Here is a 15,004-nt window from a genome sequence, read left to right as displayed (position 1 = left end):
ATTACCATTTATTGCTGAATGGAAGTCACAGTATGCACACTGACTGTAATTCTACTTTTTTTCACATGGTATATCTTCAGTATTTATGTTGATCCATCAGATTTTATTTTTGAAAGACAGGAAGTTACCCCTTATCGCCGTTATTGCAACACAGCCACTGGAATATGGAGGGACATCTCTGCCATCGAGTTTTGAATACGGACAAAAAAATGACTTCTGAAACGAGGGTTTGATGCCCTAAAATAATCAATAATTACCAAATTGTATATAATTATATAATAATAACCCTAAAAAAAATTTTTGTTAACTTTTCAATACACTGTGAAAATGAATAACTTAACTCATTTTATTAATATAATTCAAAATTTCAAATGTATGACGATGTTAAAACCTTTTAGTTTCAAAACTTTTTTTTACGAATCTTTTTTAAGTATTTTTTAACTTGACGGCAGAGATACCGGATACCTCCATACCGGAAGCGGTCTATGGCTGCTTCGTGTTTCTCAGTGCGCAGGCGCGGGGATCACGTGTGCAGTCCGCGGCTTGGCTTCGTTACTAACGACCTCGGGGAGAAGGATGTGCTAAACTTGGGTCGAGTTAGCGTGTTTATTCCTCCGACTTGTATTACTACTCGGTGTTAGGGGTTTGTTTGTTCCCGGCGCAGGCTCCTCTCTGCTCGGTGGGACCCCAGGAGTCGACGGTTCTGCGGAAGAAGGTGTGTATGGCTAACGCGTGTGGTCGCCATTGTTGATGTGACCGCGCGGCCTCCGGTTGCACCGAACCCGGTTTGGGACCTCGCCAACATGTTTCTTTCGGGCCGAACCGTATGATGTTTGCCCCATAAGTTATTTATTAACTGTTCGCGACCTGCGTACCCAGGTTGTTTGCAAACAATGGTTATCGGTGATTGGATTCGCTGTGTCATCAGGCGCCATGTTGCTCTCGTGAGAGGCTGCTATTTTCATAGTGTTCATTTAAATCTACTTCACTTCAAGTAATACTTTGTTTTGTTGTCGTACTTTTCCAGTCAGCACTGCTGGTTCGTGTTGTAGGCTTGAGTTCATGTGCTCCCGGAGCTGTAAGCACTGTTGAATCCGCGTTTGGCGCGTTTGTGTCCAGTCTAACCTCAGCCTGAAGTCGATAGGTAAATTGACGAAACAGTGCTCTTAGTTCATACGTAACTCGTATCGATGGCTACTGCAGTACACGAATGCAGTAGCCAATTGGCTATAAAATGACCAATTGAAATGAGTATTCATTTCAATTGGTCATTTTATAGCCATAGTCCTCTATGAAGGACTAAAAATACGTTTTAAACTATCAAAAGCTTATCGATTACCCTGCCTAACCCTGCTGGAATAATTGTACACTCATTCATAATAATGTTCAGTAGTGTAATATCTTTGTTTTCACTGAGTAGCTCGATTAAAATACACGTTTTAAATAACTAACCCTTTTTATTACAAGAGAACCCGCATTATAACAGTATTACAGCACATAACAGCCATCCTCAAACGTATCCACACATTTCGCTGCAGTGTATAAGGTCACTTGGGGGGAATTGGGGAAAATGTTGAGGCCAAATAATTTGAAATGGATCTGAAAAAAATCATGGTGAAACGTAGGTTTTTGCAAATTCACACAGCTGAAATGTGGACTTAGGGAGTTGACTCATTAATACCATAGATTCAATAATCCACACGGTTTTAATAAACTGAACCAAACATGTTTATGGGGTTGTTAACAGGCAATGTATCTTTTTTCTCTTTATTTATAACGGCTGTTAAAAGACAAAAGATGTACTCTGCTTTGTCCACTTTGCAAACACAATAGAAACTCACAGTTGGCGTCAGTGGATGGAGATTGGCTCTGCTCATGAATAACTTGTCTGACGAAAGCCTTAACTCGTCCTGGTACTTTCTGTTGCTGCCTCTGAATGTCATTCATGATGTGCTATGTCTGAGGTTTAAAGAGAAATATCTGTGACCACTGACAACATCCTCTGTTCCACAGCAGATAGACCACACACAGCATGTCATACTACTCCTCCTCTCGAAGTTCGTCCCGTGTCCCGGACTGTAAAGTTTACGTGGGTGACCTGGGTAATGGTGCTGCCAAGGGAGAATTGGAACGAGCCTTTAGTTACTACGGGCCTCTCAGGAGTGTCTGGGTGGCCAGGAACCCACCCGGTTTTGCATTTGTGGAATTTGAAGATTCTAGAGATGCAGAAGATGCTGTGAAAGGGATGGATGGAAAGTGAGTTCATCGTATAATTGGAGTTGTTCTCCATAAAGAACTGTGATTTAAATGGTGTTCATGTTCCAGGCTCCTGTGCGGCTCTCGTGTTCGGGTTGAGATGTCAACAGGCATGTCCAGGAAGGGACGTGGGCGCCCGAGCCGGCGCCAGTTTGACCCCAACGATCGTTGTTACCAGTGTGGTGATCGGGGCCACTATGCTTATGACTGCTACCGCTTCAGCAAGAGAGGCGGCGGACGTCGCAGCAGGTGACTTTCTGGACAGCTGCATTGTCTAAGCCCTGCTGTTGATTCACACAGATGATGAGCATTGTATTTATTTATTTTTTTTTATTTCATTCCAGGTCTCGGTCCCGTTCGCGGTCTCGGTCCCGGTCTCGATCCAGGTCTAGGTCTCGTGGACGCCGCTACCACTCACACTCGCGCTCTCGTTCTCGCAGTCGTAGCAGGTATGCTTGTTATTCTGCAGTGCAGCCAGTCAGGTGCCTGAAGTCACGCTTGCCCTTCCTCATTTTCCAGGAGTCGCCGTCGCTCTCCGTCCTATTCCAGGCGCAGAAGCAGGTCAGTACAGCTCAGAATATTGTTTCTGTCGACACAGCATATATTGATAACGTTTTATTATTATTATCATCTTGCCTCTTGTGTTCTTCTCATATAATCGGATCACTTTAGTGGAGTTAATAAATTCTTGACCATTGTTAAATAGACTTGTCCGTACACTGGTCTACCGTCCTTGACTTGTAGTGTTTTAGGAGTCAAGCTGCTGTTCTACACAAGTCTGTCTCCCTTCGAGACCACTTAGTGGAGCTGGCGTGTTTGCTTCCTTGTTGCTGTCATTAACGTGTTTCCTGTCGCTGCAGGTCTGGCTCTCGCGCTCGCTCCAAGTCCAGGACTCCCATGAGAAGGTAGGCCATTTGAACTTTTTCCGTGGTGTGTAAAGACTTTTGGGCTAAGGTGAAACTTAGACAGTGAGGCTATTTGGGCTTGATCAGTTGTGATGCTAGATACCTAGTTTACCTCAGCATGACTTTATTGCTGCTGCTTTCAATGAGGCTGTAATGTTTGCTGTATGACACAAGTCCTTCTGGCAATATATGTACTTTAAAAAAAAGTTGCTTGTGTTCATTTTTTTGCCGCCTTGCTATAATGAAAAGCTTTTTTTAACCTTCATAAGTTGGTACTGATTGTTGTAAACCGGATTTCTTTTTCAATGCTCTTGAGATTTAATTCATTTTAATAACGGAGGGCTGCACATGTAATGTGTAAATTTCTCTAGAAATGTGAGCATGAAAGTGTGACCTTGTGAGTTCACTGTTGCAGGTTATGATGCATGTTTTTTTGCCTGTTTGTTTGTAAGTATTGTTATGAGACGGAGGAACAGTCTGAATGCTGCTTGTCTTTACACAATGTACCATGGAAATATACTGTCCTTAAGACTGTGTTCCTTATGAAGGAAGTTTGCACACACTTTATTGCTATCACACCCATGCAGAGTGTGGTGTAAGGGAAGAAGCAAATACCATGATGCAACACCAGCTGCTGGTCACCATCATCCAATCTTGTTTTACTTAAGTTGCGTATAGTGGCTCTGTGCTTTTAGGGAAGGCTCTGAATGTCTTCTCAATCCCTTCAGTCGCTCCAGATCTCGATCTCGCTCTCGGTCTGGATCAGCCCCACGAGGACGCTCTGGGTCTCGCTCCCGCTCACGGTCTAAGTCTGCCAACCACAAGAGAACCAGGTACGCCTCCAGCCCAGTCATGTCCTAGTTATTTGTCTAAGCTGTGATGTCATTTAAGGTTTCCTCTTTACACAAGAAGCAAAATGATGTTTAGTTCTCTAGTCAGAATGATGTCAGAGATTAGTAGCCGCTGCTGCTCCAGAGCGTCCAGCTGCCACCACGCGCCTGCAACGCTGAGATGGACCTGACGACCAGTGATCTTCTCCACAAAGACGACAATCTTCTGCTGGCTGTTTTAGATGTTAGAGTGTGGGTGACAGGAAGCTGAGGGGAGACATTTTATGAGCCTTTCCTTTCCGTGCTCTTTTTAATATCTGAAATATTGACATGTGAATGAAAGAAAAAGCACATAAAAGTCTCCGCTCAGTCGCAGGTTCAGCAGGAGCCTCTTCTTCTCACCTATTATGACATAAGTTTGAGCTACAGCTAGAGGGGAATAATTCTTTTGAAGTGTTGCATAAATATCAATGTTCTTTTCTTTAATAACCTGTAAATGATATTTTCAATTGTAATTGGCCACATCTGGAGGATTCTCCACCAAATTCTTGATGTCACAAAAGACTTCAGCATCTTTGCAGCAGTTTTGTTTATTTTTCATATTTTCTTTAAAGCGTGTGGTGGGAGCTGCGCACTGCACTGACACTTCAGCTGATCCCAGGCCCAGGGTCTGCCAGCTGGCGGTGTGTACGTCCTGCGGGAGGGTGACTAAGCGCTGACCTGAGATCAGCCTTCGCCTGGTGTTAGACAGCAAGACTGAGGTCGACCTACCGACCAACAATCTGCCCGCAGTGAATGGGTGATCGTCCAACCGACGCACACGCTCAGATGAGATCAGACCGAGCGCACACACGGTCGGTCGCTCCACTAGAGTCGCCCTGCCGTCCAGCCTTCAGATCTCCCAGAGGGCTGACCACACGGTTCAGAGTGACGCCGCTACCTTTTTAAACCCAAAACCTACCAGCCAGACCCCCTACCTACCAGAGTTCGTCGGCCTCTGACATAGCTTCTGAAAATGAGAGCTGACGAGAGATCAGTCTTCAAGAGCCTCCCAGCACAGTGTCTCTGCGAGTTGTAGTCATCCGTCCTACGCTTCTGTGTACTTGTTGTTTCTACCAGTGCAAGGTAACAAAAACAACCCCCTGACAAGCTAATGTTGATGGTTAAAGAGAGCACAGGCTTGATTTACTCTGCAAATGTGGGTACCTGACAGAGCTAAAGGCTTTAACAAGCATGCTCAGTGTGAGTGTGTGTATGTGTGAGAGTGCGGGAGTGGTGCGTGTCTGCGTGAGCGCATGTGTTTGACAAAGGGTGCTCAATGTGTTTCAGATCTTGGGCCACATGTTGCAGCCTCTCACACCCAGTGTTCAAGTCGAGCTCAGATGCTTATTGCTGGAGTGACTCGATCTGGAAAAATGAATAAAAATACAATTGTGTTTCACTCTGAGGTCCCAGCCAGAGGGTAACGTTGGCTCTTCCAACTGAACATTGAAAAATCAGTTTTTTGGCAGCGAGTGCTCCTCAGGTCTGTGGTTATCTGTAGATGTTAAAGTGGTCCATAATGTCTGAGATTTGGCTGCTCTCGGGCCCAACGTTTGGTCCAGTGAGATGGCATAGCCCATCACAATCGCACCTGGTCCTCTTCTGCCTGCTACAGCAGAGGACGTCAGTGGCTCCGGGTCCAGTTGTGTGGGGCTGTACTCCTGAGTTGTAGGAGGTAACAAAGGCACCTATTTTCTGTTGTTTATTTCAGTCCAGGTTTTAATGTCACAGCAATATAGCCGACCCAGGGTGTGGTTTTTAGATTGACCAATAGATGTAGCAAACCCTTTTCTAAATAGTCTTAATAACTGTATATTGAGTTCAAATTCCTGTAACAAGGATGTCAACATGCAGCTTCTCTCATTTTGCCAGATCGGCTCACTCATGGGTGGTTTGTGTTTTTCAAACACCACATCAGTGACTCTGATGCACAAAATGCAACTTGTGGCTCCCAAGACGACTCACATCTGTTCAGATTCAGCTCAGGTTACTCTCATGTCATTGTGTTGAGTCTTGTGGAGTGTCTTCTGTCTGGACAGTCTTCCCCTGCGGCCAGCTGACTTGATCTTGCTTCTGTTTCAGTCGCTCCCGCTCAGCATCTCCATACCGAAGCCCAAAGGCCGAACCGGAGGACTGAGGCGAAGATCCTCCCCCTTCCCTCCCCACCCCTCCCCCCCATCTTTAAAAGATGGTTCTTCGTCCCTGCAGCACGTCTGCTTTTACAACTGTTCATTTTTTGCCCCTCCCTCCTACCCCCCTCCCCGACAGGCAGCAAACCTGCAAAGGAAAAAGGTGATTTCGTACATTCAGGATTTGGAATTTGGACTGCATATTTAAATCTCTTTATGCTGAAACTTTGAATCAACCACAGATTTTTGCTGTTTCAGTTTACGTCGGCAATAAGTATAAACTTGGCCTGCATGTGCGATAGTTTGCATGTCACCTTCACAGCACCCGTTTTTTGTAGTTTCTGGTTTTTGTGACTAAAACCTTTAGTGTGGATGAAGTGGCTCAGAGCTGCGGATTTCACTCATACGTTGATTTGTTGCTTCGTTTTACTTTGTACAGTTTTTTTGTTTGATTCTTGAAGGGCTGCGTCATAGTTCTCTTCCTGGTTTGTATGAGATCGTGCCAGTTTTATTTTTAAATAAATTTCGTCAACAAACACCTGTATCCAGTTATTTTAATAGTCACACAGTCATTGCCTTGAACCCCATGGGTTGTCTCCTCATTTCCAACATCCTTGGTCCATCTCCTCTCCATGAGTCCAAACCAATTTTTTTTTCTTTCACCAATGACATCGGTTCCTTCATCTCTCACTCCAGAGTCTCTAAACATCATGAAGCATCAGTTATCTACGGTTCCACCCAACCTGCAGACTCTTCTTGGATGATGGACACTCAAATACTTCAACTGTTTTCAGTTGTGTACCTCTCTCATCCTTACTACCTCATACAGTGTCTCTTTCACAGTGGATTGCACCAGGAAGGAGACGGTTGGAAAGCAGCCTGAATAAAAAAAGAAACATTTCGATGTCAATGTAATGTTTTGTATCTAAAATGTTACTATGGAACTAACAATTAGTACACTTTGAAGTAGCATATTTCATGCAATAGTGCTGCAGACGTGAAGCGACCTCGAGGGGGCGATCCCTCATCAAGCTGTCTTCGACTCCTAAAACTATGCTTTTTTCCTATTGGTTGTTATACACCCCTTGAGGTGACGGACAACACGTTTTACCAATCGTAATCCGCGGTGCTGCTGGTGGGGGGGTGGGCCGGACCAGTATTGACTCCTCCATCGCTATCGGCATCCCATCACTCCATCGTTTCTCCCGGACAACATGGCAGCTGCAGCGAGCCGTTACTACAGCGAAGACGGTAGGGCGACCAAGAGGCAGAAAACAGACGGCATGGCGACGGTGAGTTTGTTCAACCGAGTTTCAGTGGCTGGAATACTGACGGTATTTGCGTTACAAACCATCGCGGTCAGAACCCCAGCGGTTCATTTGTTCGGCGGCCATTTGTACAGTTACAGGTTAAACAAACGTGTTCGTTCTTAGTTTGCGTTTACTTACTACGTCGCACACCTGGTTCAGTCTTTACCGCGGGTTTTCTGGGGAGTTTCGCCAGCCTCAAGCTTCTTTTAGCTCAGAAGAGGAACCGAGGAGATTAGCATGTTGCTAACTAACAGAAATGATGAGCTTTTCATCCTTTCGTCACGAACCTCCCGTCACCATCCGTCGTTTTTTGCACCCAATGTTGGTCTTGCACAAACATCACATTTCCCTTGTTCCTAAAAGACGGCTCGTTTGGCAATAGATTCTTTGTTAAAGGTCCCTTACTGAATGAAAAATACTCTTTGTTTATTTTTGAGTCACCTCATGTGGAAAGACTTGTTCTATTTGTAGTTAGCATCAGTGTTTGTTTTGTCATTGTTTCTATGACTATAAAACCCAACAATGCTACATTAAGTTGAACTGCTTTTAGTTTTCCAGTGTCCACATTTCTCTCTGGAGTGTCTGAGTGGTATCACCTCTAACTCTGTTGTACTGCATCACTGGAATACAGACTGGCCACATTAAAGTATATACAGTATATTTTCGTTACATCTCCCCATATTGACTACATTAAAGATAATGTAGTCAACAGTGATACAGCTGGAGATGGGGTTGATTGTGCTTTTAATGCAAAGTTCAGGTGAATGAATCAGTCGACTTTCAAACAAAAATATGTTTCTCTATGTTACTTACTGAATTGAATGATGATGCCCTTGATTCAACCTATATGTCTTTGTCCCCAGGGCTACGAGGATCCACACAAGTATCTTCCTTCTTTGGTGGTGCATGTGCGAGGGCTGGTGGATGGAGTGACTGAGGCAGAGCTGGTGGAGGCCTTGCAAGAATTTGGAACCATCAGGTAAACCCAAAGCTACAGGAGCGTTGCCCTCATTAGTTCTGTGATCCATGTTTATTCAACAGCTTTGTGTTTCCTTCAGCTACGTGGTGTTGATGCCCAAGAAACGGCAGGCACTGGTGGAGTACGAAGACATGAAGGGCTCAGCCACTGCCGTGTCCTACGCTGCAGACAACCAGGTTTACATCACAGGTCACCCAGCTTTCATCAACTACTCCACCAGCCAAAAGATTTCCCGACCCGGTGATTCCGATGACTCGAGGAGCGTCAACAATGTGCTGTTGCTCACCATCATGAACCCCATCTATCCCATCACCACGGTAAACACAGCGTTGAACAGCCACTGTGTTGGTGCTGCTAACACGGATGTCATTGAATTGTGCGACACTGTGGTTGTCTCTGCTCCCCCCAGGATGTTCTCTACACCATCTGCAACAACTGCGGGCCGGTGCACAGAATCGTCATCTTCCGAAAGAACGGAGTCCAGGCCATGGTTGAATATCCTTCCCTGGTCCAACAGTCAATATGGCGTCAGACTATCAGTTATTACTAGCTAAATGTCTACTAGCTGCTTTTTATGGAGGAACCCGTCTTGTGTTTGTCGCCGAACGAACCTCTCTGTCATGTTTCGGTATATTTGACACTGTTTTGTTGATGTTGGTGAAGTTTGCCTTTGTGTTTTTGCCCTTAACTTTTCCTTCACGTTTGATTCGGTGCAAAGTGCCCAGCGTGCTAAGGCGTCACTCAACGGAGCCGATATTTACTCTGGTTGCTGCACTCTGAAGATTGAATATGCAAAGGTACGACTTTACCAATTTGCCCAACAACACTGGATATGCAGGAAACAAAACGCAGCACGGCAGCCAATGACACATTGTCTTTACGTGTGACGTCAAGAAGTGTTGTCCCAATTCTTAGGGACGTCAGTCACTTCACCTCGTCATTTGAGGGCGCTGCATAGTGGTGGGAACTCAAAACAAAGTTCTAGTGTTCAGTGCTAGTGTTAGGGTGAGCAGCATTATGGTGGTAGCACTATGAGATCAGCTCCACCTCAAGGACGTCTCAGAAGAAAAGGTCCCGGATTGTGTTTGTCAATGTGAGGGTTGTGCACGACTTGGCACCTAAATATAACATGCTTGCTTCATGTTGTCTGGATTTAAAAAAGTCCACCAGCCAGATGTTGTTACTGCTTTACACAAATACCTGATTTGAGGGCGTGTTTATAGCGGCGTTTTGGTGTGGATACGAATTGAAAACCCGCAGGTCTTATTGCTCTGTTGTTGATCTCAGAAATGGTTCATGGGAACGAACCTATGATCATAATGGTGTCTGTCAGGAGTGAAGGTCTTCAGTTCATGAGAACTCACTGTTTCCTCAGCCCACTCGCCTGAACGTGTTCAAGAACGACCAGGACACCTGGGACTACACCACACCGGCTCTCGGTGGAGCAGGTAAAACCTCCAGCGGCTCCATTTGTGTTTCAGACACTGGTGTGTTTCACAGGCAGACCTTCTCTCATCATGCCTCTCAAGTAGAGATACTTTGGTGCATGCCTGAGCATGGCGTGTGTTGATGCAAATTGTTCCAGCGCTAAACCTCCTTCCTTTTTGACCCTCCCACATCTCACCATCACTGAGCTGGTCCAGGTGGGAATTACAGATGAACCTAAAATGTCTAGGTTTTGACTCAAATGAAAGTGGCATGATGACTGAAGAGTCTTTGGGGTCTCACCCTGAAACCTTTCCTGGCGTCACGACTGCAACATCATGTACATGGATGATGGGGGTCTGGTCACCTGAGGATCACCGGTGACCTCTTGTCTCCACAAATGTTCCGGGCTCATCGCTCAGCTTTTGGTCCCTTTTTATGGTTTTCATGGCGAGGAAATCTCAGGTTAGAGGTCAGCCGAGTTGCTGGGGCTGCTGTGAGAGACGAGAATGTGTCTGCGCACCCTCCTTTCTGAAGCCTGAAACCTGTAGATACAAAGCAGCTTACACACACACACACACACGTTTACATTCTCCTACTCTGCGCTTCACCGCCCACTTGACGTAAACACTCCAAACCGGTCCCTGCATCCGGCCTTTGCATGCGGCCTACAGTTTGAAATGACAGACTTATTTATTTTTAACTTCCTGTAGAAGGATTTTAGAACGGTTTGTCCTTCACAATTGGAGGCTTCGGGTCAGCGACAACCTCATTTTGCCCTCACTAAAACTTACTTTATTGAATGATTTTAAACCCACCAGGGTCACCAGCTCAGCTATGCAAACGTCGACAAAAAAGAAAACGTTTTTAAAATGTTTCCCTGTAAAGCACTGCTTTGAAACATGCTATAATAATATAAATAAAGCTGGATTGTTATGTTATCATTGAAAGCATAGAGTATATACACTCTAAAAAAAACATGACATGCTCCTGATGTCCCTCCCTTTGGAAGCAGTTTCTGTCCTCCACGAGGCAACGCCTGTCATAGACAGGTTGCCAGCCACTTTGGTGTGTTGGCCCAAGCCTCGCAGATGCCTGGGCTTCATGTCTGCAGGGGAGAGTTTGATCCACATTCAGACACTGCCTCATCGTCTCGCACCACCAAGCAACATTGCTTGGCTTGTCACTAAAACTGGTCCAGATTCTTGCCTCTGATGCTGGTGCATCCTTGGACCCTGCAGGGCTAAAAACCTCTCCACATTCTGGACTCTTTGGAGATTCCACCCAGCCAGCAGCTGGTACAGGCGTCATATCAGGGTTTAGCCTGGATTTTGAAACGGGGCATCTGAAGAATTTCTATCATATTTGGCAACATAACTGGGCGGAAACACCTTTTTCATGGAAACCAGTGTGACGACGCTACGAGTGGTGCGTTTAGGGCGTCCTGCTAAGAAACACTGGGCCTCCATTTTTGTTTAGCAGTTAAGGGCGCCCCCTAGATAAAGGCCTGCTGGGAACGATGTTTCCAGACGTCTCGTCTCTCATGTCAGCAGCGTTAAAGAGGTGTGGCCACCCAGAAGGACCAAAGGTCGGTTGATGGGCCAGAGGTATGACATGATGTCACTTTTCAACAAGCGTTCTCTCGCACTCTCTCATGGAAACCTGTGCCGAGTTGACACATGCCGACACGTCCGCACGGACTCCCGCCACCATCCGCAGCGAGGACACAATCACACTGACCCCCCTCAGACACACGGGAGGAGACCCCCGGCCTCACCGCGGCACAGACTGACAATCCACTCACTTCTCAGCCGAGCCACCCTGGCCAGGTCTCCGGGCCGCTGAGTCACTCTTGGCCCGCCCACTCACCCTAAACACACCGCGCCAAGACCACGTGGAGACTGACACCAGAGGAGACACCAAACCCACCCAACAGAAGACACTGCTGACAACACCATGCAGCACACTCAGCCCAGCCCATGTTGTTTCACTGTGTCTCCCTCCTCATGGACCTCCGCTTCTCTCTCGCTCTCTCCTCATCTCCCCTCTGCATCCCTGACTCTCATTTTTTTTTTTTTTTTTTTACCTTTTCTGATGTTTGAGTCTGCAGAAGCTGTGTAACGCCTTCCATGTGATGCAGGTTTGACTAAGAGGAGCCAGCTCCCCCCACTGTCATGCGCTCTCAGTCCCTCCGCTGGCCTCTAGAAAGACTTTTCCGTAACGGACAAACACGGATGGAGCCGCCAGCCGACCAGCCCCATGAGCCGTGTAGAAAAGCCGGCGCGAGGCGGAGAGCTCTGTCTCTCCAGGAAAAACAGTTGGATGTGTGGGATGAGTTGAAGTGAGTGGTGGAGCTGCTGCAGCAAATGTCTTCCTCCCCTCTTTGTACTCATGCAGTAAGTAACTCCAGCGCCCCCCTCTGGGAACATCACCGCACAGCACCACCACATCCAGAGCGTCCCAAAACAGGGCTACACATACAGGAGGGTGGTGGTAGTGACCTCCAGCTGACCTGTCCCTTCCTCCTCTCAGGCTTTCAGGTGTCTGTGCTCACTCTCGGGGGGACTACAGTTACATTCTTAAGTACCTCATTCCCAGCGCCGGGACACTGCTCTGACCTGTCCACTTGTTCTACTGTTGCTCTTGTTCCCAGCCGGTTTCTCAGCTAGGGCTGCACAACATGTCGCCACACACTGATCTCTGAGCGTCAGTGATGCAGCTGGCTGCTCTTCATCCCAAACCTCCTCCTCCTCCTGTGTGGCACGATAAGAAGCTGCCCAAAAGAGCAGCTTAACTTACGGAACTTTACTGAGCTTTAGATCATTCTGGAAGCACCCACTGAGTAATGGACCACAACCTGCAAAATTAAAAACACAATAAGTGCTTATGTTTTCAGAATGATAGCAAGTGTCTATGTTTCCTGCCTTTGAAAATCTATTTTTTTGCCCACATTGTCCTAACAATGGCAGCCATGGACGCCAGTGCTCAGGAGAGGGACACTTGAAACTGCCACCTGGTGGCCGTGCAGCCCGACATGGTGCAGCCCTACTGTAGCGCTGCTGCTGTCTGACCTGTCCGGCGCCCATGTACCTCTGATTCTGACGCGTGTGACTGTTGTGTACCTGTACAGATGGTGAAGCCGGTGGCAATGGGCACAACTCAGGTGTGTGTGAGCGTCCGCACTCCACGTTTGTGACCCCCCAGAATTACACTGGTGTCGGCCTCTGCCCCCTCATCAGTCACCCCTTTAGCTCCACTCAACACTGATGCAGGCGCCATGTTTGTGGGGGTTGGGACAGAGTTGCACCTCACACCTCAGCAGAAAACCTAACTGACATAGGTCCTGGAGGCTGTCGGTCTGAGGCACTCATCCGCCATGATGTCTCCTCTCTTCCCCCTCTCTTCCCATAGAAGACGGAGCTGCCAACCCCAACAAGCGGCAGAGGCAGCCGGCACTGCTGGGAGACCACCCCGCCGAGTTCAGTGAGTCGCCACCGCCCCCTACTGCTAGGCTGACAAAATTACGCTGCGGGGTGGAAAAAAGAATTTCTTCTCTTCCCGGGGTTCAGGTGGTTACCATGGCTACGATGAAAGTTACGGAACGTCCCCCTACGAGAACCGGCGTATGGGGCCGCCAATGAGGGGCCGCGGCGGGAGAACGGGCTATGGGCCCAGTTACGGACCTCCTCCCCCACCGCCCGGGGAGTACGGCGCCCACTCGGACTCTCCGGTGGTGATGGTCTACGGTCTTGACCCCAAAATGAACGCAGACCGCGTCTTCAACATCTTCTGCCTGTACGGGAACGTAGAGCGGGTCAGTACCAGCGAGTCTCCGTCTGCGGTGAGAGTGGGAGGTTTACACCTGACTTGTTGTTGTTCAGGTGAAGTTCATGAAGAGCAAGCCCGGGGCGGCCATGGTGGAGATGGGCGACTGTTACGCTGTGGACCGCGCCATCACTCACCTCAACAACAACTTCCTGTTCGGTCAGAAGCTCAACGTGTGGTGAGTAAAGTGCCGTGTTGTCTGGGAGTCAGGTCACGAGTGGCTGTGCGAGCATCTGTGTCTCCTCCGCAGCGTGTCCAAGCAGCAGGCCATCGTTCCCGGGCAGAGCTACGAGCTGGACGACGGCTCCAGCAGCTTTAAGGAATTCCGCGGCTCCAGGAACAACCGCTTCACCTCGCCGGAGCAGGCGGCCAAGAACCGCATCCAGCACCCAAGCAACATGCTGCACTTCTTCAACGCTCAGCCAGACGCCACAACAGAGATCTTCTCTCAGGTCAGACGTCCGGGATGTGGCTTGTGGCTCGGAGCGTTTCCGGAATTCCCGTTCTTTGTTTCAGATCTGCGACGAGCTGGGAGTCAAGAGCCCCGCCAACGTCAAACTGTTCACAGGCAAGAGTGAGTGATCTTCTTCTGCCGAGTAACCAGATGCTTAGTAGAAGAGAGAGGACTGACTGTGTCTCAATTCCACCACCAGGCGGCGCTGCGCCCAGTGATCGCAGTGCTTCTGGACTGCTGGAGTGGGAGTCCATCAACGATGCCATGGAAGCTCTGGCCCTCATGAACCACTACCAGATGAAGAACTCAAGTAAGTGAGCGATCCAGCAACATGTGGTGGTGGCGGCGGCGACTCCTCCGGCCTCTAAACCTTCTTCTCTCCTGCAGCCGGGCCGTACCCCTACACCCTCAAACTGTGCTTCTCCACCGTCCAGCACAGCAACTGAGGCCACCGACCCTGCGCTCTGACTCACAGAATAATGAAGAACTCTCCATACTTTAGTCTTATTCAGTCCCATTCTCCTCAGAACTTGAGTTTCACCCGCCAGTTGTGCAGCACATTTTTAGGATTGATCAAAGTTTTTTTTTTTTTATGATTATATTCTATTTGAAATTGTTGCCATTACGTTCCGGCTTCAGCTGGAGACTTTTGTTGTATGAAAATAAACCATTAAACCGTTTTTGTATCTGTGCTAGTCCTAGTTTGCTCTGTAGTTCAGGTGACATGTTTCAGGAAACTAGTTTGCTGCTCTCTAGGGGACGGCTTCACGTGGATGGACTTCTGTTTCAAATTATGAGAAACGTTCTGGTCCCTCTGAGGAAACCATCTGGATGTGTCGAATCCCCACG

At 47.7% G+C, this 15,004-nt stretch overlaps 2 protein-coding genes across 6 annotated transcripts; both read left to right on the top strand.

Annotated features, from left to right (window-relative positions):
• Positions 1-523: 523 nt before the first annotated feature.
• On the top strand, positions 524-6,698 carry srsf7a (serine and arginine rich splicing factor 7a). 3 transcript variants are annotated; one of them, XM_053872083.1, is made up of 9 exons: positions 524-715; positions 2,017-2,256; positions 2,326-2,505; positions 2,601-2,705; positions 2,776-2,817; positions 3,117-3,161; positions 3,890-3,994; positions 4,606-4,674; positions 6,116-6,698. In XM_053872083.1, the coding sequence occupies exons 2-9, from the start codon at positions 2,033-2,035 to the stop codon at positions 6,168-6,170; spliced, it is 825 nt and encodes a 274-aa protein (XP_053728058.1). In that variant the 5' UTR covers positions 524-715; positions 2,017-2,032; the 3' UTR covers positions 6,171-6,698. The 3 variants fall into 3 exon arrangements, with proteins under 3 accessions (XP_053728058.1, XP_053728057.1, XP_053728059.1); XM_053872082.1 differs by having other exon boundaries at positions 2,014-2,256; XM_053872084.1 differs by lacking the exon at positions 4,606-4,674 and having other exon boundaries at positions 2,014-2,256.
• A 591-nt stretch (positions 6,699-7,289) lies between these two features.
• LOC128763357 (heterogeneous nuclear ribonucleoprotein L-like) lies at positions 7,290-14,864 on the top strand. Of its 3 annotated transcripts, none has more exons than XM_053872078.1 (14): positions 7,290-7,454; positions 8,336-8,451; positions 8,531-8,768; positions 8,861-8,946; positions 9,152-9,248; positions 9,827-9,899; positions 13,007-13,039; positions 13,291-13,359; positions 13,446-13,690; positions 13,758-13,879; positions 13,952-14,153; positions 14,218-14,275; positions 14,355-14,465; positions 14,543-14,864. In XM_053872078.1, the coding sequence occupies exons 1-14, from the start codon at positions 7,377-7,379 to the stop codon at positions 14,599-14,601; spliced, it is 1,587 nt and encodes a 528-aa protein (XP_053728053.1). In that variant the 5' UTR covers positions 7,290-7,376; the 3' UTR covers positions 14,602-14,864. The 3 variants fall into 3 exon arrangements, with proteins under 3 accessions (XP_053728053.1, XP_053728052.1, XP_053728055.1); XM_053872077.1 differs by having other exon boundaries at positions 13,288-13,359; positions 14,543-14,863; XM_053872080.1 differs by lacking the exon at positions 13,007-13,039 and having other exon boundaries at positions 13,288-13,359; positions 14,543-14,863.
• Positions 14,865-15,004: the final 140 nt, after the last annotated feature.

The sequence above is a fragment of the Synchiropus splendidus genome, chromosome 8 (genome assembly GCF_027744825.2).
Source record: "Synchiropus splendidus isolate RoL2022-P1 chromosome 8, RoL_Sspl_1.0, whole genome shotgun sequence".
Lineage (NCBI taxonomy): Eukaryota > Metazoa > Chordata > Actinopteri > Syngnathiformes > Callionymidae > Synchiropus > Synchiropus splendidus.
Note: the sequence above shows the minus strand (reverse complement) of the source record. Positions and strands in the feature narration are given on the sequence as shown.

What these genes read in the sequence shown, in the direction of transcription:
- srsf7a (XM_053872083.1), top strand. Translation starts at nt 2,033, where the DNA reads ATGTCATACTACTCCTCCTCTCGAAGTTCGTCCCGTGTCCCGGACTGT. An exon ending in GTGAAAGGGATGGATGGAAA is followed by an intron (nt 2,257 to 2,325) that starts GTGAGTTCATCG and finishes TTCATGTTCCAG; the next exon opens with GCTCCTGTGCGGCTCTCGTG. An exon ending in GCCAACCACAAGAGAACCAG is followed by an intron (nt 3,995 to 4,605) that starts GTACGCCTCCAG and finishes TTTTCTTTAAAG; the next exon opens with CGTGTGGTGGGAGCTGCGCA.
- LOC128763357 (XM_053872077.1), top strand. Translation starts at nt 7,377, where the DNA reads ATGGCAGCTGCAGCGAGCCGTTACTACAGCGAAGACGGTAGGGCGACC. An exon ending in CCATCTATCCCATCACCACG is followed by an intron (nt 8,769 to 8,860) that starts GTAAACACAGCG and finishes TGCTCCCCCCAG; the next exon opens with GATGTTCTCTACACCATCTG. An exon ending in ACCGGCTCTCGGTGGAGCAG is followed by an intron (nt 9,900 to 13,006) that starts GTAAAACCTCCA and finishes GTACCTGTACAG; the next exon opens with ATGGTGAAGCCGGTGGCAAT.